This window comes from Mustela putorius, unplaced genomic scaffold (genome assembly GCF_011764305.1).
Source record: "Mustela putorius furo isolate JIRA1106 unplaced genomic scaffold, ASM1176430v1.1 tig00000561_pilon_pilon_pilon, whole genome shotgun sequence".
NCBI classification, from domain to species: Eukaryota; Metazoa; Chordata; class Mammalia; order Carnivora; family Mustelidae; genus Mustela; species Mustela putorius.
The window spans coordinates 473614-495509 of NW_025421415.1; the positions used below are offsets into that span (position 1 = coordinate 473614).

Below are 21896 nucleotides of genomic sequence, written 5' to 3' on the forward strand. Positions count from 1 at the left end.
AAATATATTTCCCAAGAAAAGGTAGGGAATGCAGTATGGTTATCCCAACTATTGGGACCAGCATGGTGTCTGGCATCTGGCCTGTAACCAGAAGATTCTTCCTGAGCAACAGTATCTGGGCTACCTCGAATCACCTCCAGACAGACAGCCCATTCCTCCAGATGCATTTCCACATAGGGTAGGTCTCAATCTTCCAAAAGCCTGTGCTTTTAGGAGGTGTCTCTGGGTGCTTTCTGTTCACAGTGCGACTTCGGTATCAATATTTAGAACCTCAATGCTCTCCTGGCTTTTGTAAAGTTGAAAAAAAGCTGATGAAACCCAGATATTGACAGACTAGCCATACTGTGCTCATTTCCAGTCCCACTCCCAGAAACAAAGTACACGTCAACATATAGACTAATGGTCTACGGCCAAGTCTTGAGACAGGCAAGATTGCCATGCTTATCCCTCCCATGGTCATTACTTTTTAATTTTGCATCTTGTAATTTCTACCATTACAGATTAATGATCACAACCAGATGGTTTGAAAACATGTTAAGGCAGGGCACCTTTCTCTAATGTACTTATCAAAGTCCTGGTTTAGACCGATGGAGAGTGTTTCTTTTTTCAGGATGTTCTCACCTCTGGGTTCCTTGATTCCTCTTTGACTCTCAGGTTAATGAACGTCCCCAAATGGACACAGGACATATGGCTGTTTTGATGCAGGGATGTTATGATGCAACCTTAAAAAAAGGACAATAGGGACACCCAGGGCACTCTTAACCTTGGTTAAGAGTCTGCCTTCAGCTCAGGTCATGATCCTCAGGGTCCTGGGATCAAGCCCCACGTTGGGCTCTCTGCTCAATGGGGAGTCTGCCTCTCACTCTTACTCTTCTTTTGTACTCTCCCTCTGTCTCTTCCTTTCTCAAGTAAATAAAATCCTTAAAAAATAAAAATAAAAAAGGGCAATTAAACTTACTGCATTTTTAGTTTCATTTCCAAGTAACGCATGAAGCATGTTCCTTAGAGGAAAAAGGCAGGCATTTTATTTACATACATTTTTGGCCATAAAATGACATCTTTTCCATTTTGATGTGGTTGCTTCGGCACAGCCCCACTTAAATGACCTCCTCAAAAGGAACAGGCCAACAGCTTTCATGATGGCAAAGAAATCCAGCAAACGTCTGCTTCCCAGTGCACGAACGTGGGAGGCTTCGTCTGTTCTCTAGTGGCCTTCTAGAACCAAAGCTCTCAGGACTGTCTCTCTCTCTTTCCTCTTGAGGGGAATGAACCGAGAGATGATAACTGTAGGCTGCAAGGGGGTCAAGGACATAGCCAAAGGAAATGCAAAGGCATGGATAGTTTGAAGCAAAGAACGCCTTTGGATATCCCTGACATCACCTGCGGAAAGTGACTGAACTGACCTGTGTCCTTTGTGCACTCTCTCTCTCTCTGACTCTCTCTTTCTCTCTCTCTCTCTCTCACACACACACACTCATATACTTAAGGACTTCGAAGTTCCTTTTACTAGAAGATAGAAACTGGCATGAGTGATGTTCTCAACAGACCAGATGCCACACATATGGGCACGGGGGAATAGCCCTACTTTCAAACTACTCATCCCTGCCCCAGAGCAAGGGCCTGACAGTCTAGAATTGGACTTTCCTGAATGAAATTATATGTGAATGGGGTTGCTGCTCCCCAGTGCATTGTCCCTCTTAAAAATGTTGATGTTCAGGGTGGGGGGGTACTCAATAAAATGTTTTCTAATTCTCTCTAGTTCTTTTTCTTTTTTCATTTTTCTTCCGTGATATTTTTTTTTCTCTTTTCAAGAATTTCTTGGGAGACAAATTAAAAGCATGCAAACCTAGACATCTTAACAATAGTCTCTAGTGCCCGGCAAACGTCGCTCTAAAATACATCATTTGATTCTGTGATTTCCTCTGATGGGGTGTACTGCTGACTTGAAATTGACTGCAATCCGTGGTCACCACAAAGCAAAGTGCTCCCCCAAACGAGGTCTGCGTGAGTGGTTTTTAACCTTTACTGAGGAATGAAAGACAAACAATAAACTACGTTCATGAAACTCACGCAACTCAATGGGTTTTGACAGTTTTATATACCTGTTACATCACCACCATAATCAAGACACAGAACATTTTCATCACCCCGAAGATTCCTTATACCCTTCATTCTTGCTTCTACCTCCTGGAGACCCCTGATTTGATTTTTAAGCACCACAGCTTCGTGCGGATTTTCTCTCCCTGGAATCCGGCAGCAATGGGCTCTTCATGTCTCATGGCTCATGAGATATCAGCCTCATGGCTCCGAGGGCTATCCACAGTGGTACAAACAACAGTGGTACTTATTGCTAAGTCCATGCCATGGCAGTGTGATACTTTATCTATTTACAGGTGTTTTCAGTTGCCTTATTTTTTTTCTTAAAAAATTTTTTTATTATGTTCAGTTAGCCAGCTTATACTAATACTAATATTAGTATAATAATACTATACTAATATATCATTAGTTTTTGATGTAGTGCTCAATGATTCATTAGCTGCATATAACACCCAGTGCTCATCACAACATGTGCCTTACTGCTTTTATTATCACTTAAGAATGCTTTCTACTTCAGGGAAGGCAAAATCTTTCTGCGTTTTCTCAACAAGAAAGAAATCAAGACGGTTTAATCTGTGACAAGTATCAAATGCCCCAACGTGAGCCATGCCTTCATCTGATTCTGCCTCAAAAGGATGAGGTCCTCATCCTTACACTCAGGTCTCAGTACAATCAAGACACTTTTCATTACTTTTCTCATTGCCCTCCCTCTGTCTGACATCCCAAACAGCACTGTGTCTTAGTTGTGGCTGATGCCACTCAGTTGGCAGAGAAAGTACTGGCTGCAGGTCTCTTCTGTCCAATCATGCCCCAGCGCCTGAGGCGTGGCTAGCTTCTTGTGGCAGGCAGGTGGAGTCTGGGGTCAGGACCAAAGTGGAAAGGTGGCAGGATGCTTTGAAGAGGTGCCAAGCTTTCAGTGTGCCTATTTTGAATAGACTGGTCCTTGCTCTCATACTCTCTCTAATCAGTCTTCATGACCGACTTTAACGTGCTCAAATTAACTGACTACAGTAATATTAAACAGTTGTTGAACAGTTCTACCTATTCAACAGCCCACTTTACTAGCTTCTGGCCAAAACCCTTCCTTCCTTCCTTCCTATGGCAGGCTCCTGTGGGGCTCTGTCTATCATGGCACTTAACCAATTTTTCCTTCTAATTGAACAAGTAGTTGATATGCTAGTCTCCATTACTAAAGAAAGCTAAGGATTGGCACGCCACATAACCTCCAGCACAGGAAGATGCTATCCTCCATTTAAACATTTATTGCTGGAAGGAGCAGATGAGTAAAGTCATGAAGGTAGGAAAAGTTGAGGACTGTTGGCTCTAGCTTCAGGTCTGGTGTTGAGTTTGGTGTGACTAGTAGACCTGTTTCATAGGTCTAAGGTTGGCATGAGTGAAATCAACATGAAATGTTGGCCTTTCTTCTGTAGCCACGGAAAACCACAGAAATTCTGGATACCACATCAGACACACCAAGTCTGCACAAAACATAGTCAAGTGCAGAGACGAGAGTGGGGGACCTGGGAGGCTGAAAATTCTATGTTGATTTGTCAGTCCAGCCACAATTGGACAACAGAGGACCCAGGGGATGGTTCAATCCATCCATCCCCCCAGATTATCTCTTTGGCTGCCACTTTTCAGCATAAGATGGCTAATACCATACGGTCCCACTTAGCTATTTCTGAAATCATACTTTGGCTAACGCTACCAGATCAGACAACCGAGGCTGAAAAAAATGAAAATATCTGGAAGTGCTGTATTTAGATTATCTTAGGTGGAAACAAACTCATGCTAAATTCTGTCTTCAGATTTTTTTTTTCCAGGCCTTTTTATCACTTTTTAAAGTAATGGAGTAAAATTCTAGGGCTTCAATTAAGTTATGTCATATAAACATGTGACTGATGTATGTCCAACTATGAACGGCTGACAAAATAAAATGGTACTATTGGAATAATGTAATTTAAGATACTGTAAATATTTTCATTTTGCATTACAGTTTTATTTTATGCTATGCAAAACTACTCATTTATAACATTAATTCTAGGTCCAGTTACTAACTGATGACAACAACACTAGATTGGATTATATACACAGGCTTGATTATACCATCTTTTATCAGTTATTTAAGGAATGTTCAGAAAGTGTGTTGGACTCCACTTGATTTTTCCATTTAGGACTAATTGGATTACCTAATTCCAACTGAAGTTTTGACCCTGGAGTTGATATTCTTCTTATTTTATTATTCTTATAAAAATGACACATGTTTATTATAAAAAAATTAAAGCCACTAGTAAAGTACAAACGTTGGCATAAAAATTGTTCCAAGCTCCTTTTTGTTTGACCTAAGTGATTATTATTCCAGGAATCTCTCTCTGTGCACAAACATATATAAATAAACAGGCACGCAGATGTTTTCATGGGACTAAGGTAGTCATGACTAAGTTATTAATACAGATATTAGTAAAGGAAAAAATAGAGATACTATATTTAATTTTACTTGATTTTGACAGAAAGAAACCAAAGAGATGGTGATGGTATTGCTGAATTTCAGATAAATATTTCTTCACTAAAGAATATTCATTTTTAGGGTGCCTGGGTGGCTCAGTGGGTTAAAGCCTTTGCTTTCAGCTCAGGTCATGATCTCAGGATCAAGGCCCACATCGGGCTCTTTGCTCAGCAGGGAGCCTGCCTCCCCCCCTCTCTCTGCCTGCCTCTCTACCTACTTGTGATCCCTCTCTCTGTGTCAAATAAATAAATAAAAATCTTTAAAAAAATATTCATTTTTAAAGGACCCACTGCAGTTAAAAAACAAAGATAATACCAGATTTGAAAAAAAACGTGTAACTCTGGGTTTTAATTTTATACTGTTTGAAGTGGCTATTTGTCATGACAGTAAAGAATTTAGTATCGTTAACATCTTGGCCCCTCTCCTTCCTTTCTCAAATTTTGGTAAGTATTTTTATATGTTGAGGAATGTTCTTTTCTTCATTCTCTTCTCAAACCCCCAATTTTCAAGGTCAAAGCCAGTCTTAGAGTCATGGCTTTGAGATTTCTGAGCTTGTTTGGTCATTTCATCTCTTGATTGCTTCTGTTTTATTAAATCATGTTTTCCAAAAGGGATCAGAAGTAGAGTGATTACATAATTTGTTAACCAAATGGGGGCATCTTAGAGAATTCAAGAAGGAGCTATTGTTAATTGTCAAGACAACCGGCATCACAGGGACTGTTTTAGGCAAAGCAGGACTGAAGATCATCCTAAAGCCAGACGTGGTGTATCTCATAAGTTCTTGCTTCAACTCAGCCCTTTTTTGAGGCATTTTGAGGCATTAAATGGTGCCAAATGGTTCCTCACACAAAGAAGCATCTATTGGGGGGAATAAAAAAGGTTTGCTTCGACTAAAGGCCCAAGAGCTCACTTCCTGGGGGTAATGGTTGGGCTTTACAGAGTCCACCAGTTGTTCAAAATCATACCCCTAATTCTTTATCCATGGAAATTATTATTCTGGAGAGATGGCCATATAACTCATTAGATCTTCAAAGGGGTCTATTGCCCCCACGAGCATCACTAATCTCTATTTCACCACAAATCTCCAAAAAGCTACCTTGCTGGGTTGGTTATGTTCCCCTAATGTAGGAATGATATCACACAAATATAATTTCACATTATCATTACTTAGTTTTTGTTGTGGGATTAGCATAAGGAAGGACAAAATGTAGAGTTTTTCTGATCTTTTGCAAAATTGCTAGTAATGACTTTGATTATACTTATCAGTATCTCTTTCGTTACTTACCATTAGGCATATGTCTCCCCCTCAACCAGTTGTTCTACTTCCTTCTACAAGCTCTATTGCAACTGAGTTGTGCTGTTTACTGGGTTTCCTTTCAGCCTGAACTGTCAGGGAGATCACTGGGAGCTGTTGGAAGCTTTTGAAATAGATTTCCTAGTCTAGGATTTTAGGACCTTTTTCCATTCTTCTTCTGTTAATACCTTGTTTCATGCCAAAACACGCGCCTTGTTGGTCCTTGTTCTGTTTCCATCGCTTAGATGGTGGTATTCCACAGCTATTTATATTTTATTTTATTTTAATCTTATTTTAATTCTAGGGTAGTTAACCTACAGTATTACATTAGTTTCAAGTGTACATTATAGAGATTCGGCATTTCCCTACATTACCCAGTGCTCATGATGACAAGAACGCTCTTTAATCCCTATCACCGATTTCATGATGAAATCGATTTCACCCATGCCCTTCCGCTCTGGTAACCATCAATGTGTTCTCTAGGGTTAAGAGTCTGTTTCTTGGCTTGTCTCTGTCTCTTTTTTCCCTTGCTCTTTTGTTTTGTTTCTTAAATTTCACTTATGAGTGAAATCACGGGGTATTTGTCTTTCTCTAACCGACTTCACTGAGTGTTATGATCTCTAGCTCCCTCCATGTCACTGCAAATGGCAAGATTTCATTCTTTGTGATGGCTGAGTAATGTTCTATTGTATATACTATACGAGTTTTTATCCATTTGTCTATTAATGGGCATCTGGGCTTCTTTCATAGTGTGACTACTGTAGATAATGCTGCTAAACATCGGGGTGCATGTACTGAACTAGAGTGTTTGTATTCTTTGGATAAATACCCAGTAGCACAATTTCTGTGCCATAGAGTAGCTCTATTTTTAACTTCTTGAGGAACCTCCATACTGTTTTTCATGGTGGCAGCACCAGTTTGCATTCCCACCAACAGTGTAAGAGGGTTCCCCCTGGGGTTCACTGGGTGGCTTAGTGGGTTAAAGCTTCTGCCTTCAGCTCAGGTCATGATCCCAGGGTCCTGGGGTTGAGCCCCACATCGGGCTCTCTACCTGGCAGGGAGCCTGCTTCCTCCTCTCTCTCTGCCCGCCTCTCTGCCTACTTGTGATCTCTGTCAAATAAATAAAATCTTAAAAAAAAAAAGAGAGAGAGGGTTCCCCTTTCTCTGCATCCTCACCAACATTTGTTGTGATTGCTACTTATTTTAAACTATAAAAGTAATACGTGGATGACCAGTCATTCCCCCACAGTGACTCAGGAAAGTTGTTAAATGTCCACTTTCCTTTGCCATGCACAGTCCTGGCCCGAAAGATGAAACATGAAGTGTTCTCAGTAGAGAAAAGACATAGCAAAAAGAAGAAGAAAAAAAAAAACACTGCATGGAAAATAAAATGATAATGCCAATGGTAGCCAGCAAAATGATTGGAAACATATGAAAGTTAGTGGATTCAAGTTAAAAGAAATACACACATGCGAAAGCTTTCCCTGAAGGGCTTGATGCCCTCTGTCCATCTCCAGCCTTAGTAGACTTTCTCAGGAAATCAGGAAGCAAAAGCAAATTTGTGATGAGCCCTTAATAAACTTCCTCCCTCCTTTCCCCACCATAAAACAATTCCACAGAATCAGGGATTAACTTCTTAAAAAATTCTTTTACCTTAATGTTAAAAAATTAACACCTCACCCCAAGAATATCTGAAATGTTGACAGGAAAATTGTTGATCTAACCATTTGCTCTGCTGGAACTTTTATCGGCTTCCTCTTTGCCTTCCTTTGATTATGGTTTCCTGGAATCCGAGGTCCTGGAAAGACCCCAGGTAGACAACCCCCGAGCTGCGCCCCGGCAAAGCCTCAGTGTGCCTGCCTGCCTTGCTTAGCTGGGCTGTGTCTTGTCCTGGCACACAGACCCTGTGCCCTTTCTTCTTCCCCTGGGGCGCTGACCGCCCCCCTCCGCGCTCCATCGTCCCCCCACCCCCAACCAGCTCAAAACACCAGAGAAAAGAGGCTGAAGAACAAACTGGTGGGGTGGGGGGGTGGCGGGGACCAGGGGATGGAACTTTTTCCACTCTCTTTGTAAGTTTCCAACGGACAATGGTGACATTAATGAAAAGTAAAAGAGGTTCTCTTATCTCCCATTCCACCCCGAGGGGATGCATTTTTCTCTTCAGCTGTGTTCTGGGTTGCTTACACTTCTCTGGAGCAGGCTTAGGAGTAAAATGTTAAAACCTAAGAATATGGAGTGTGTTGCAGGTTCAACTACAGTTCAACCACAAATATAGAGCATGGACCAAGCTTTGGAAAATATAATATAGAACATCTTAGCCTTTTTATGGTATTAATTTTCTCCCACATCCCTTTAAGTTATTTTGTGCATATCATCTGGCCTCTGGATCTGCCTGTTTTCTTCTAATTTTTCCTTCCAAAAGAAACCTGACAATGTGACATGAACGTCTCCATTAATGACCCGTGCCATTTATCCGGCTTGTATGCTTGGTTAAATACTGGATTTGGCTCATACTTTCCATATGGAATATTAATATTCATTATTCGCAAAGTAAAAAGGCGAGCTTCTCATATTAAACTTTAAAAAGCCTGTATTTAATTAATCTTCAAGTAAATGAATCTGTAAAAAATAGTAAGAAACTAATGGATATTTTGAAAATTACTGCTTCTGCTTTAGCCTTTCTCTTAGGTCTCAAATTTGCCAGATATTTTTAAAGTCACTTTTCAGACATTAGATCCTGTTACACAGCAAATAAAAAAGAAGACTAAACGCGATGTAGGCATTTTTTGATGAATGTAGTTTACTGGCATACTTCAGCATAGAATAATAGAAGAAAAATATTCTACTTCAAATAATGTGCTTTTTAAAAAATGATACTTTGGGGGCTCCGGGGAGGCTCAGTCCGTTAAGCATCCGGCTCTTGGTTTTGGCTCAGGTTATGATCTCAGGGTCATGAAATTGAGCCTCAGATTGGGCTCTGCATGGAGCTGAGAGGTTCCTTGTGATTCTCTCTCCCTCTGCCCTTCCCCCCCGTTCTCTTTCTCTCTAATTGATTAATTAATTAATTAATTAATTAAAATATTTTTAAAATTATCCTTTTTTAAATTATCGAAGTCTAGTCAGCATACAATATTATACCATGCTATATTAGTTTCAGGTGTGCAACATAGTGATCGGACAATTCTGTAAATTCCCACTGCTTACCCCAGGCCAGTGTAGTTACTATCTGCCACAATACAATGTTACTACGATATCGCTGACCGTGCTCCCTACCTGTACTTCTCATTCCCATGACTTACGTATTTTATAACTGGGAGTTGGTACCTCCGAATCCCCTTTACCTTATTTCGCTCATCCCTCACCCATCTCCCCTCTAGCAAATAACGTGTATCTTTCAGAAAATGGATCATCTCAGGAGTAACGCCATTTTCCGTTTTGCTTGCTGTGTCTTAGTGGCTTTACTCCTCTAGAATCGTCGTTTCGGTTTGGGTATGCAGAAACCAGAAACGTGTTTTCTTCTTACTGTGATTTTGCTCTGTCTCCTCACGCTGCAGGTGTAACCCCCATTCACCTTTGTAAAAAGCTAGTTGCCTCTCAAACATGCACACATTTTATGGTGTCTTATATCCCCAAAGGAAACCACACCATCAATTTAATTTGTTTCTGCTTTCATGTCACCCCGTGCTGCTTACAAACACTGGAAAATGTCTTTTCATTCCACTGAAGTTTTTTTGCAGCTCAACCTAACTGGGTCTTAGTAGTCTTCCCTAATTGAGTCACTATCAGTATTACATTCTCCATGGTGCCAAGAGAATCTCAGTTTGTTTTTGCAAAAACCCCCATAATTTTTGCTGTTCTGTTTCCCAGAATCTGAATCTGTTCGTTCTCTGAAGATGGTTTGCCTCACGGTTAGAAGACTAAAGTCATCCCATAGGAGCTCCTTCTTGTGCCTCACTTCTTTTTTTTAATATTTTTTCTTATTTGACAGATAGAGATCACAAGTAGGCAGAGAGGCAGGCAGAGAGAGAGGAGGAAGCAGGCTCCCTACTGAGCAGAGAGCCCGATGAGGGGCTCGATCCCAGGACCCTGAGATCATGACCTGAGCCGAAGGCAGAGGCTTTAACCCACTGAGCCACCCAGGCGCCCCTGTGCCTCACTTCTTGACAATCGATCTCTCTCTCTTTTTTCTCCTTGTCATCGGAGGCTAACATCTCTAATTACCTCTGAGGATCACATCTCCTCCTACCTCCTCTGAGACATTCCCATACTTAGCCTTCTTCTCTCAGTCCTAACCTGCTCTCTGCCTGAGATACCTCTACCCCGAAAACAACAACCAAACAGAGCTTTTTTTTTTTTTCTCTTAAGATTTATTTATTTTAGAGAGAAAGAGAGAGCAGGGGAGAGGAGCGGAAAGAGAGAAAGAATCTCAAGCAGATCCTTGCTAAAAGCAGAGCCTGATGTGGGGCTCGATCTCATGATCCTGAGATAAGGTCCTGAACAGAAACTGGGAGTCAGAGGCTTAACTAACTTTGCCACCCAGGTGTCCCCAAAACAGATCTTTCTTCAACTCTACTTATGTCTCAAATTTCCCTTCTGCAAACTTTTTGAAAGTATATTTCTCTTTTCCTTGATCTTAACTTTAAACAGTTTCGTTTTTATCCTTATCCCTCCATTGGAGCTCAACTCTGAAAACTCACTGGTACATAATCTGTCGGCAACCAAATCTAGCGACTTTTCTCAAGACCCCATTACTCCCTGTGGCACTGCACAGAAGCAATGACACCGCCTTTCTGGAAACCAGAAGTGTTTCCAGAATTCTGAACTGAATCTTTTGTCTCCATGCCCTGTTTCTTTAATTACGAACTTGAACCTTTGTCTTTCCAGGCTGTGACTTCCTTTGCCCAATCTCTTTGTTGTAGATATTCTCTCAGGACTTTCCCTCCGTACATACTCTATCTGCTCCTTTTCTGGAAATTTTCATGGTTTTAGACATCGTCTCTGTGTGCATAGCTCTGAAACCCATGAATTCTAAATGACAGGCCTCTATTTGCTGTTTTGGCTGGACTTATGTTTGAGTTCTACTATGATATCAAATGCAACAGGTCCAGAACAGATTCCACTTTTTTCCTCCTTCCCTAACCTGCCTTTCCAGGTTTCCCCTTTTCCTCAAGTGACATCGCCAACTGATGTTCTCTTAGATCCGTGATTTCTGTGGATGCTCAAGTTTTCGTAGATATGCTGCCAGCACAGCCCTTTGAGATACATTATTGCCAAACTAATTTTCGAGAAATGCAATTATAGGTCATTCCCCTGCTGAATAGCTTCCTACCACTTAGAAAACAAATCCAGATCTTAGTATGGCATTCATGGTTGTTGATAACATGCCTGAAGCCAAACTATCTGATGATAGTTCTCAAGACCACACTTATCACTGGGCAACTATTTCTTATTATTAATGTAAGTATTTTATATTGGTTGCTCTTTTCTCTACTCATCGGGTTCCTGTCCCTGAGACTCTGCTCATGCTGCTTCCTGTCTCCAACACCTTTTGTGATCCAAACTCCACGCATTCTTCAAATGCTACTTCCTTCAGGCTTCCCTGATCTTTACAACTGGAAGAAACATTTGCAACCTTTGCATTTCATTTATGTGTTACTAATAGAGCCATACTCACCTTCTTCTGCTTAGTGTTTACATGAAACTTCTTCCCCATCCTACTGCTTGTAATCTGACTGTGTCTTTATTCATACAACATGTTTCTTGTAAACAATATATAGTTGGGTTTTTCATCTATAGCTTTTTCTTTAATCTAGTTTGTCAATCCATACCTTTTAATTATATTCTTTAGTCTGTTTATATTTACTGCAATTATTGATATATTTAAGTGTCAATCTATCACTTTAGTGGTTTTTTTTTAAAGATTTCTTATTTATTTATTTATTTGACAGACAGAGATCACAAGTAGGCAGAGGGGCAAGCACAGAGAGAGAGAGGGAAGCAGGCTCCCTGCTGAGCAGAGAGCCCAATGCGGGGCTCTATCCCAGGACCTTGGGACCATGACCTGAACCAAAGGCAGAGGCTTTAACCCACTGAGCCACCCAGGCATGCCTATCACCTTAGTGTTTTAATTCTATTCCTCTTGTCCTTGTTTGTTGGTTGGTTGGTTGATTCCTTCTTTCCTATCTTTCTCTGACAAGTGGTTAACTTACCTTTTTTTCCCTGATATTCTATGTCCCATGTTGAATTTTTTTTTTTTAAGATTTTATTTATTTATTTGACAGAGAAAAAGAGATCACAACTCTCTTTTTGAGAGGCAGGCGGAGAGGGGGAAGCAGGCTACCCGCCGAGCAGAGAGCCTGATGCAGGGCTCTATCCCAGGACCCTGAGATCATGACCTGAGCCGAAGGGAGAGGCTTAACCCACTGAGCCACCAGGCACCCCCCGCCATGTTGAATTTTTAGTTCTGCCTCTTTGCATGTGCTTGTGGTTTGTGATTACTGTAGAGATTAAAATTTGCACGTTTAACATATCACAGTCTGTGTTTAAAAGATTAGTTTCAGAAAAAAATCTAAGAATTCTGTGACCATCTATTTCCAGTGTTCAGTCCTTGCTTTAGGTAAGCTGAAAGCACTATAGGCTTTAAACTCCCCCAGTGGTAAGACACCCCTGCCTTGTACTTACAAGGCTCTTCCCTGTTCTCCTGCTGCACCCTTGGGCTGCTGCAGACCCTTCATGCACACAACACAGAGGAAGTCGCCCCCACCCCCCACCTTTAGTTCCCACCCTTCCCATCAGCAGTAGATTGTTCTTATCCGGTACCCTGTGCAAGGTCTAATTCTCCAGCTCTACCTTCAGATTTAGGCAGGACCTGCATTCTTGAATTGATGAGGGTCTCTCTGCTTTGTTAGACTGCCACCTCCCACTGCCTTACTGTTCCTGGTGTAAGACATGGTGGGTTGGAGGGCTTATGTAGATAGTTCCTGCATGCCTGCCTTCCCTAGGGTTCTCACTCAGCTGTTCTGCCTTTTCTCTGTGGCAGACACCTGCTGCCTCATACTCACGTAAGGTTACAGCTTGGGAGATATTCTTTTGGTCGGGCTGATGCACTCAAACTCAGGTGGTCCTTCTAGTTCATTGAGGTACTTTGAAACTTTGATTCTCCAACACACTAAGAACTTATAGTTCCAGAAGTTATCTGATTTGTTCTTATTGCTTAGGTGGGAGCAATCTTTTTTTGTCACTTTCTATACCCTGGGCAGAAGCAGAAACTCCCTATTCCATTTTATCCTTCACTCTTCCATAGATTTAGTTCTCTCAGAAACAAATGCTAAGAAAAAAAAACTCGAGTTCAAGCAGTTCATTGGGGAGGTGACCCCAGGAAACCCCAGTAAAGTAGAGGGAGGAAGACAGGGAAGAGAAGGAAGTCTGTATAGGGTGGCAATGAGCAGGGGAGGTGCAGTCCCGCTCTTGGAACACTGCATGGAATCAGCCTGATTGGTGAAGTGGCCATTATCGAGCAACTCCCACTTGTGAAAGATGAGCTGCCCTGCCTGTGGGTGGCGCCTGTTCCAGGTCAAAAAGACCTAGAATCACAGGAAGTTTTTCAGGTGAGGGAATGTGGGACGGTACACAGTGTCTCCTCTAGACTCTCCAATGACACTTATGACTTTACTTCTCAGGAATATTGGCCTACTAGAGCCTGATGTTATTGAAAAGATGATTCATACCTAATTAATTTCCATAGTCTCCTAGCAGGGAGAATGGCCAGAAGATAAGTAAGCAAGAATTATTAAATGAGAAAACACATTTTATAAAGTACCAATCTGTAGAATTCTGGTCATCTCTTTTTAATTTCTTATCGTCCTCCCAAACCCACACCCTCTCCCCCACTCCCAACCACTCAGATGACGTGGTTTATTCTCTTAATCGCCAAAAATATTTCAGTTTCCCTGACTGGTTGGAATTTTAAAAACTGTGATTATCTAGCTAATGTGAATGTATTATAATTTTAAAGTGGTATTTCTACACTTGCACTTTGTCTAACAGATATTTTATATTCCCTGTAGCCAACAATGATAAGGCGTCCACCAACAGTTATCTGCTACATTTGTGGTCGTGAATATGGAACAAAGTCTATCGCCATCCACGAACCACAATGTCTGAAAAAGTGGCATAATGAAAACAACTTGTTACCAAAAGAGTTAAGGAGACCCGAACCTAAAAAACCAGAAGTCAGGACCATTACTGGTAAGTTTTTGAAAAAAAGAGAAAAGAAGAAAAGACTTAAGTGTGTAAGGGAGACTTTTCTCTCCAAACTTATTAGAGGAGAGGTATTCCTTTCTTACTTATTCAAACAACTGAAATCAGCAACATTTACTGTCTTGATTACAACCAAATAGGAAAAACAGTTCTAGAATGCCTGACCAAAGGGCCTCAGACGCTAAGACGTAAAGCCACTATTGTCAAAACTGGGCAAGGAAGGAGACCCACTGGCACTCCCTGTATTTCCCAAAAGCTACTTTCATGTATTATCAAACTTCATACTTAAGAAGCACAAAGCTTAAAAAATCTTAGAGGGCACCTAGAGACACGTTTTCAAATATGACTATGACTTGGTGTTCACAGAGCAGCATAGCAGACTCACAGTTTGCAGGGTCCACCAGCCAGGGTGCAAAATGAATAAATTGGTCCACATGTGACAAAAGAGAGGGTGGGGACCATGGTGAGTGGGAGGATGCTGACTCTCTCTAAAGGAGATCACTGCTACCTGCTTCCTGCTGTTACCTTTAAGAAATTTATTCCCATGTGGGCATATTTTTTTAAAAAGATTTTATTTACTTATTTGACAGAGAGAGATCATAAGCAGGCAGAGAGGCAGGCGGGCCAAGCAGAGAGCCTGACGTCGGGCTCCACCCTAGGACCCTGAGATCACGACCTGAGCCGAAGGCAGAAGCTTACCCCACTGAGCCACGCAGGCGCCCCTCCATGTGGGCATATTTTTGCTAACACAAAGGAAACTGGAAATCCAGAAATTGATATGCAATGCCCAGATCTTCCAAATTTTGCAATTAATACTTTGTACAGCACGGCGTACGCCAAATGAAACCCTGTAAACTGCTGTGTGCGGCCTCTTTATGGAGCCTTTGTTTGCTCGTTTGGGGTGAGAACAAAGTAGTTCAGAAAATGTTTGCCAGACCAACTCAGCCTCGCTCATCTTATTTCTACTGTCATCACTTCCTCAGCAGATCCCCTCAAAGGAAAATCATTCTTGGTTTTAAGAAAGTTACCATTCAATTCATTAATCCTCTTTCTGTAACTGTAGATTTGCCTAACTAGAGGGTACCTCCAAGTCATTCAGTATCAATGAGTCCAGAGCACTCTTGTCAGAAATGTGACACAGAAGAGTTCTCTAACTTCCACAGAGTGGAATCTAGGTTGCCATGATAAAGTTCTAGAGGCTGCCAGGACCTGACTCTTCACAGTCCTTGCCAACAGTAGGAGAACCCATCATTCAGGTGGGAAAAGTGTTCAAGGTGAACACATCCATCCATGAAATGAGAGCATTTGCCCACAAAGACGTGGTTTACCGCACTGAAACTCTCTTCCTAGCAATTCTGTGTGGTGTTAAAAATCTGTTCTCTTCACTTCTGACTTTATCACGTTCTCTGCACAAGTCTAGAAGAGGAGAGAGAAACGACTGGTTTGAAGGCCCTCAGGGGTTCCATAGTCTGTTACTGGCCCCAGATGGAAATGGTGGGACCTATCCCTTACTTCCCTGCAGTCGTCCTCTGGGTGCCATGCTGTTTTTGTTTCTGAAGGTGTCCTTTCCTCTCGAGGCTGAGAGAATTCCCATTCCCACCCTATGGACTTCCTGTGGTCATGGGGTCCAGACAACCCTTCCTCCAGATCCAAAGTCAAAGCCCTACTCAAAAACTTTTAGTAATGCGATGAATCCTCCCCAGTGAGACCCAACGGGTACTCTGGAATTTTTGAATCCATGTTACATCGTATGAGTAAGGAGAAAGTCCGTGCCATTCCCTTTTCAGTAGTTTTCAAAGCTCTCAAAATACACGTTCGTATCCTGCGTGGAAAGAGATACTGGGTTTGTCTGAAGGAGAAAAAACGAAGTTCTGCTGGAGTTTAACTTCCCGTGGAGTAAAATCAAGAACATGAGGAGTAGCGGGATAGGAATCTCAAGTTTGCTATGCTTGTGTGAACCATTAGGAGGGAGTCACAGGAGAATTGCCTGGGCTTTAATGAAGAAATATTTGATGTGAAAATGATAAAAAGAAAAGTATGCAATTTAGGTTTGAGTGCCTGGCTACATACACTTAGGGGGGCCTATTTTGGGCGATTCGAAGACACAGTCAATTTAATGTACTAAAGCCATTCTATTTAAATAAGGTTTATTAAAGCTAAATCCCACACTTTTTCTAAAATAAAGCCATATGCCTTTTCTCCTATGCTCTGCCAATGACAATTATACATCTCTCAGATGTCTTGGTTGTTTTCTTAAGGACACTTCTTTTCGTCAGATTAACTATTCTGTTTGCATTCTTTGCTTTAATTATTTAAAGAGTCTCTGAGTTTATGGCCATGACGAGAAGATACATTTTTAGGATATTATTCATCCTAAATTCACCCCGAACTGTCAGTTTTGGCCTTTCAGAACATTCCACTGAAGGATTACAGAAGAGGAAAACACAAATGCATGTTCTTTTCCCTTTGTAAGTTTATATTTAGAGTCAATTGAAAGAAGGCCAAAAGTTGTATTTACAAGATAATAATGTGTAAGCAAAGATGTTAATAATTAGTGAAGAATGCATATCATAACACATAAAACAATGTCTTCCCCTTTTTAAAATCCAAGGAGTAAAAAGTCTCTGGTTCATAGCTAACTTTTTACTCAACTCTTGAAAGAGGGAGTGGTACTTTTTTTTTTTTTTGGCAAAAGTAGTATGATTTGTCTAAACCCTCAGTCAACAGGTATTTCCTGAAAATATTTTCCATAAAAAGTAGGGTATAGTTGTCCAGAATAAAAACTAATCCATGTTTTACCATTTTTCTTTTTCTTTTCTTTCTGTTCTTATTCTTTCTTTCTTTCTTTTTTTTTTTTTTTTTTTTTCTTCTTTAACTTTCCAGCCAAAGGTTTCTATGATCTTGATGCCTTAAATGAAGCTGCTTGGACCAGTGCCCTGAGCCAGTTGGTTCCCTGTAATATTTGTGGGCGTACCTTCCTGCCAGACAGACTGATTGTTCACCAACGATCCTGTAAACCAAAAGCCGCCAAGTAAAGCCCTCTCCCAGCACAAGTGTTACAGGACTTAGATTCTTCTGAGAGAGATCGGGGTATGGAGAGACGGAGGGAAAGGGGGTAAAGCAAGGAAACAAGAAACCCTGGAGACCACTGGAGGTTGTCTAGAGCGGGAAGCCTGCTCAGGGTTCTTGTGGCAGGAGCGTGACCATGACCGTGACGTGGTGGGCCATCGCTCTGCATTTGCTGAGCAGCTGCGTGCTTGCGCGCAGACACACGGTGGTGAAGGGAAGGGAGGGCTCGTCACACTCCGTGGGGCAGAGTTACAAGTGGGCTGCAACTCCTCAGGGCTGGCATTTTTGTCTCCAGGAAATTTCAGAGCCAACTGTTGCTGTTTTTCTTCCCTTCTCTTCTTCCTGAGCAGGATTTTTGAATTTCACAATAAGGCCTATTATTTTTCAGGGAACAAGAGGGTTCAGGTGGTGATTTCAGGCAACTCCTTGGTCTCCAGAAAAACTGGATTCCTTCCCACCCTTGTGCTCTCTGAAATAAGGTGCCACTCCCTGTTTCCTCCAACCCAGGGAAACGCTCTTAATTGAGCTGTTGATTGGGAATCTTCTTTTCTCTATAAAATCATTGCATAGCAAAGACTTTCAAAAAAGAGCTAAGGGGTTAAAGTACTAGGATCATGTCTAACTCCTACTCCCTTACCAAGAGCGGGAAATGCTACAGAGAAATTTCAGAATTGATGCCAGCCTCATATGTCAGAAAACTGCCACAGTGTGATTCATCACATGGGTGGGTGGAGGTTAGCGCTTCCCTCCTATAGGAGAAGTCCAGAGAGTTCTCTGTGGCCTCAGAGAGGCTTATAGGTGTTTTATTGTTGAGCTCTAAAAGCCTGCCAGGAAGTTCTATGCCTCCCCACCCACTGCCCGGGCAATGGCTTGTGCAACTGCTCTGTATTTTAGACCTTGAATGTGCATTCATAGAGGTGGGGCTCTCCTGGGAGGAGGCCAGGGTCAGGAGGTGCTCTGCCCAGGAAATTCTGCTCCCCTGGACGGCGCTGCATTGCCTGGACTCCTGGCAGTTTTGCTTGTGGTCTTTGTTCATTTTATGGCTGAAGTTCAGAACCATCCAGGATCCACTGGGTTGCTGCAGACCTTGAATTCATGACCTAACACAGCACAGTCAGCTCCAAATTATACAAGCAAAATGTGTTGGACCTAATATTTTAGTCCCACATCTCCAATTAGAAGAGGTTAGGTTATGTTGATTGCACTAATCAGTCGTTATTATTTTGTTTTGTTTTTGTCACAAAGGAAGAAGAGATTAACTTTTAAAATAGTCTTTAGGTACCCTCAAAGAAGATTATCCTCTTGAGAAAGACATAGCATCTAACACCCTGTTGATAGTTTAGTTCTTCATTTCACTAGCACGGTTGACAATATCTAATACCGGAGTTAGTGTACCGTCAATCAGCCTCTGTGCTTAGAGCCCCTTAGACTGCCATGCGAATAAATCTCACATCAGGCTAGGAGGAGAGGTGGCACTAATTATTTTATTCTTTATTTTATGTCTCAGGAATGGTATTTAAATAGATAACAAGCTAACTCGAGGTCACACTGGGCTTGAGTAGAGGGATGGACTAGGGAAGCAAACTCATGACTCCCGGAATCCCAGATTCCCTCAGGTACCCGTGCTATCTGTATGCTACATCTCATCACAGGTTCAATGGACCATGCAAATAAATGATCCGCTACGTGTGATTTTTTTCTTTTTCTTTTTTTTTTGTACCCAGCACTAAGTAACTAAGGCAAGTAGGGATTTTAGGATGCTTGTTGTTTGCCTGCCCGTTAGGGTTTCTCTTAAACAGAAAAGGTGAAAACCCAAGTTTGCACAGTTCTTTCAAAAGCCACCCTGCCTTCCGCAGATGTTGAGCAGTCCAGTGGGGAAATACACTGAAAATGCTGACCTCAACTTTGAAATGGGTTGCCAATTGGGGCCCTAACAAGACATTCTGATAGCCATTCTTTCAAAGCATGACCAAAAAAAAAAAAAAAAAAAATTCCAAGTCAACTACTCCTCTGTAGGCATTACTAGGTCTGTGAGTCCTTGGAGAGGGAAAGGAACGGGTCTTGCAGGAATCGTCACTTCCTCAGGGAATGGTGAATTTCCTGGACACGGGTCACAGGACTGCGGGGGGTGGGGGGGCTAGCTGGCCTGCAAGTGTTGCGTTGAATTACAGTAGGAACGACAACAGTCAGAGAGTTCCTGTCTATCAGCAAAGGTAAGTCCTCAGAACCTCCGCAGGGACAGGAAGGAGCTCGCCTGTTCTCTGCCAGCGGCTCTCCCGCCAATTAATTCACTTCTGTGCCGATATTTGTACCATGAGAAGAAAATAATCTAACAGTCGTTGGCACCTCCGTGAGCCATGAATTTGAACCTAGCCGTGGTCCCGGTAGATACTCTCCTAGATGATGACAGGCAGACCCTAGATGAAGGTACTTGGAGCTCCTAGGCTCCCACGTCCACTCCCAGCCAGGCAGTTTCTGGTGTAGGCTGTGTGATTATTAGAGGCATGGATAACACTGCACTACCCTCCTCCGCGGCTCCACTAACTGGGGCTGCAAGATTCTCCTCTAGAAGGGGAGTGGGGTGGGGAAGGGAGTAACCAGGTGCGGGGTTGCGGGCGCTAATGAGAGCAGATGTGATGAACATTGGGTGTTACAGGCACCTGATGAATCGCTAAACTCTACCTCTGAAACGAATAATACACTCTGTGTTCATTAATGGAATTTAAATTAAGAAATAATAAAAGTTTAGGAATTAAAAAAAAATCCCCTCTAGTTAAGGTTACAGGAAGGGTTTCAGGATTTCTGGATGCTCAGTTGCATCTTCCATTCGCATCACAGTTGGAGGGGGTGTCCTCTCAGCAGGGAACACTGGGGACCCTGACAAGCAAGTCCTATCAGGGGTGTGGAGAGGAGGGATCTCCTGCTGTGAGTCCTGGTGAAGTGCAAATCTGTTAAGAGCTCCGTTAGAGGGACTCTCCACGAAGCCGCCTCAGAATATTTTCTGACACCCAAGTATTTCTGACTGGGGTCTCAGGGCTGGCTTCTGGAAGACATTGCTTTGGCCTGAGGAATCCTGACCCTTGTCTGTTTGTGGAAAAAGAAGCTCTTGTGGCTCTGGACAGGCAGACTCATTTGCAGAGCAGAGGAAAGAGAGAGAGAGAGAGAGAGAGAAAGTGAGAGAGCAGGTATCCAATGTGTCTCCCTCCTGAGAACAGCCCTGGGTCTTTCTGTATTTGTTCCCTTCTGACATTAGTAGCCTTTCTTCTCTGCCCTTATCTGAACTAACTTGTGTGGCTTTAATACTGTATCAGGTCAGGGCTGAAAGTTCAGGCCCATTCTTTCCCACATCCTGAAGGATCCTTTCTTTTCTATGGCGACCGTCCTCCTTCCTTTACCAATTACTACTTTCCTAGTGACCCACCATCGGGCTCATATAAAATGGTGTGTGTCTCCTGCTGGTAGGGCCCGCTGTCTGTGAGCACTGTGATCAGAGCTGAGACAGGAAGTTTTCCTATCCTTGGAGGAAACAGACTCCTTGGAGAAGCAGTCAAGTTTCCAGTGGCGGCCAAACTGGGAGGTAGAGAGAGAATATATCCCAGGACAAATATGCTTTATCGTAAGATGCTATATCTTTATACTTAGGTCTGCTTACATTTTGTTACAAAAATACTTAAATAAACACAACTCATAGGAAAAGTATAATGAAGTCTTATGTTCTCTACACCCAGGAAAACTCTCTTCTTGACATTTCACTGGAGTCAAACTTGAATGGTTTAAATTTTAGCTACTAATTTGGGGGGCAAAAGAACATAGGACAAAACACGGGGCAAAAAGAATATTTTGGGAGCTGTTGAGAACATAGGATTCCAGGGTACCTTTGACAACACCTTTCAGTTCTACTTATGGGAACATGAGATCAAGCAAGCCATGGATATCAACTTCAACTTCAAATGTGATTCAAAAAAAAAAAAAAGTGAAATAAGAAGGGAAGGGGGTTGGTCAAAGAGGCAGCGGCAGAAGAAGGATCCATCATCCCATTGCTGGCAGAGATGTACGTAACTCTGTGTAAGGACCAGAGAGACGTCTTCAGGGGCTAAGTGTGGCCCCAGCCAACAGCCAGCGAGGAAACTGGAACCTCAGTCCTACAAGACACATTCCTGGATTTTATCAGCAACCTCAATGAGCAGGGAAACCAATTCTCCCCAGGAGCTTCCAGGAGAAAATGCTGCCCTGCCCATACTGTGTTTTTATCTGGGGAATCCAGGGTTGAACTCCTGTCCTTAAGAGCCGTAAGAAAACAAAGGTGCAAAAAAAAAAAAAAAAAAAATGCATTGCTCAAGCCAACAAGTTTGCAGTGATTTATTTTGGCAGCCACAGATGACGAATAGAAGTAACCAGGTGGCGTAGGCTAAGACCAGTGTAACTACCAGGAAGAGCCGCAGTGCTCACATCTGTGAGGGACACCAGCCACCACCATGGCTGGCCTCAGGGAGAGGAGAACACAACCAAATTTGGCCAAGGCAGATTGCCCAAGGAAACGGGCTCCAAGATTTACCACCCCTGAATACACAGGTGTTTCACAACATATCATCATCTGGATGCACATTTTTAATGTTCTGTTTCATCACTGTTAATTTTAATGTCCTGTGAATATTTTGGGGGGGGTGAAGA

At 42.3% G+C, this 21896-nt stretch overlaps 1 protein-coding gene across 6 annotated transcripts in view; it reads left to right on the forward strand.

The window, feature by feature from the left end:
• Positions 1–18917, forward strand: part of LOC101674446 (zinc finger protein 474) — a 57728-nt gene extending 38811 nt beyond the window's left edge. For all 6 annotated transcript variants that reach the window (XM_045081408.1, XM_004761361.3, XM_045081411.1 and 3 more), the window contains 2 exons: positions 13964–14144; positions 17040–18917. In XM_045081408.1, the coding sequence (XP_044937343.1) occupies positions 13964–14144; positions 17040–17191 (333 nt within the window). In that variant the 3' untranslated portion in view covers positions 17192–18917. The remainder of the gene's footprint in view (positions 1–13963; positions 14145–17039) is intronic.
• The last annotated feature ends 2979 nt before the right edge of the window (positions 18918–21896 follow it).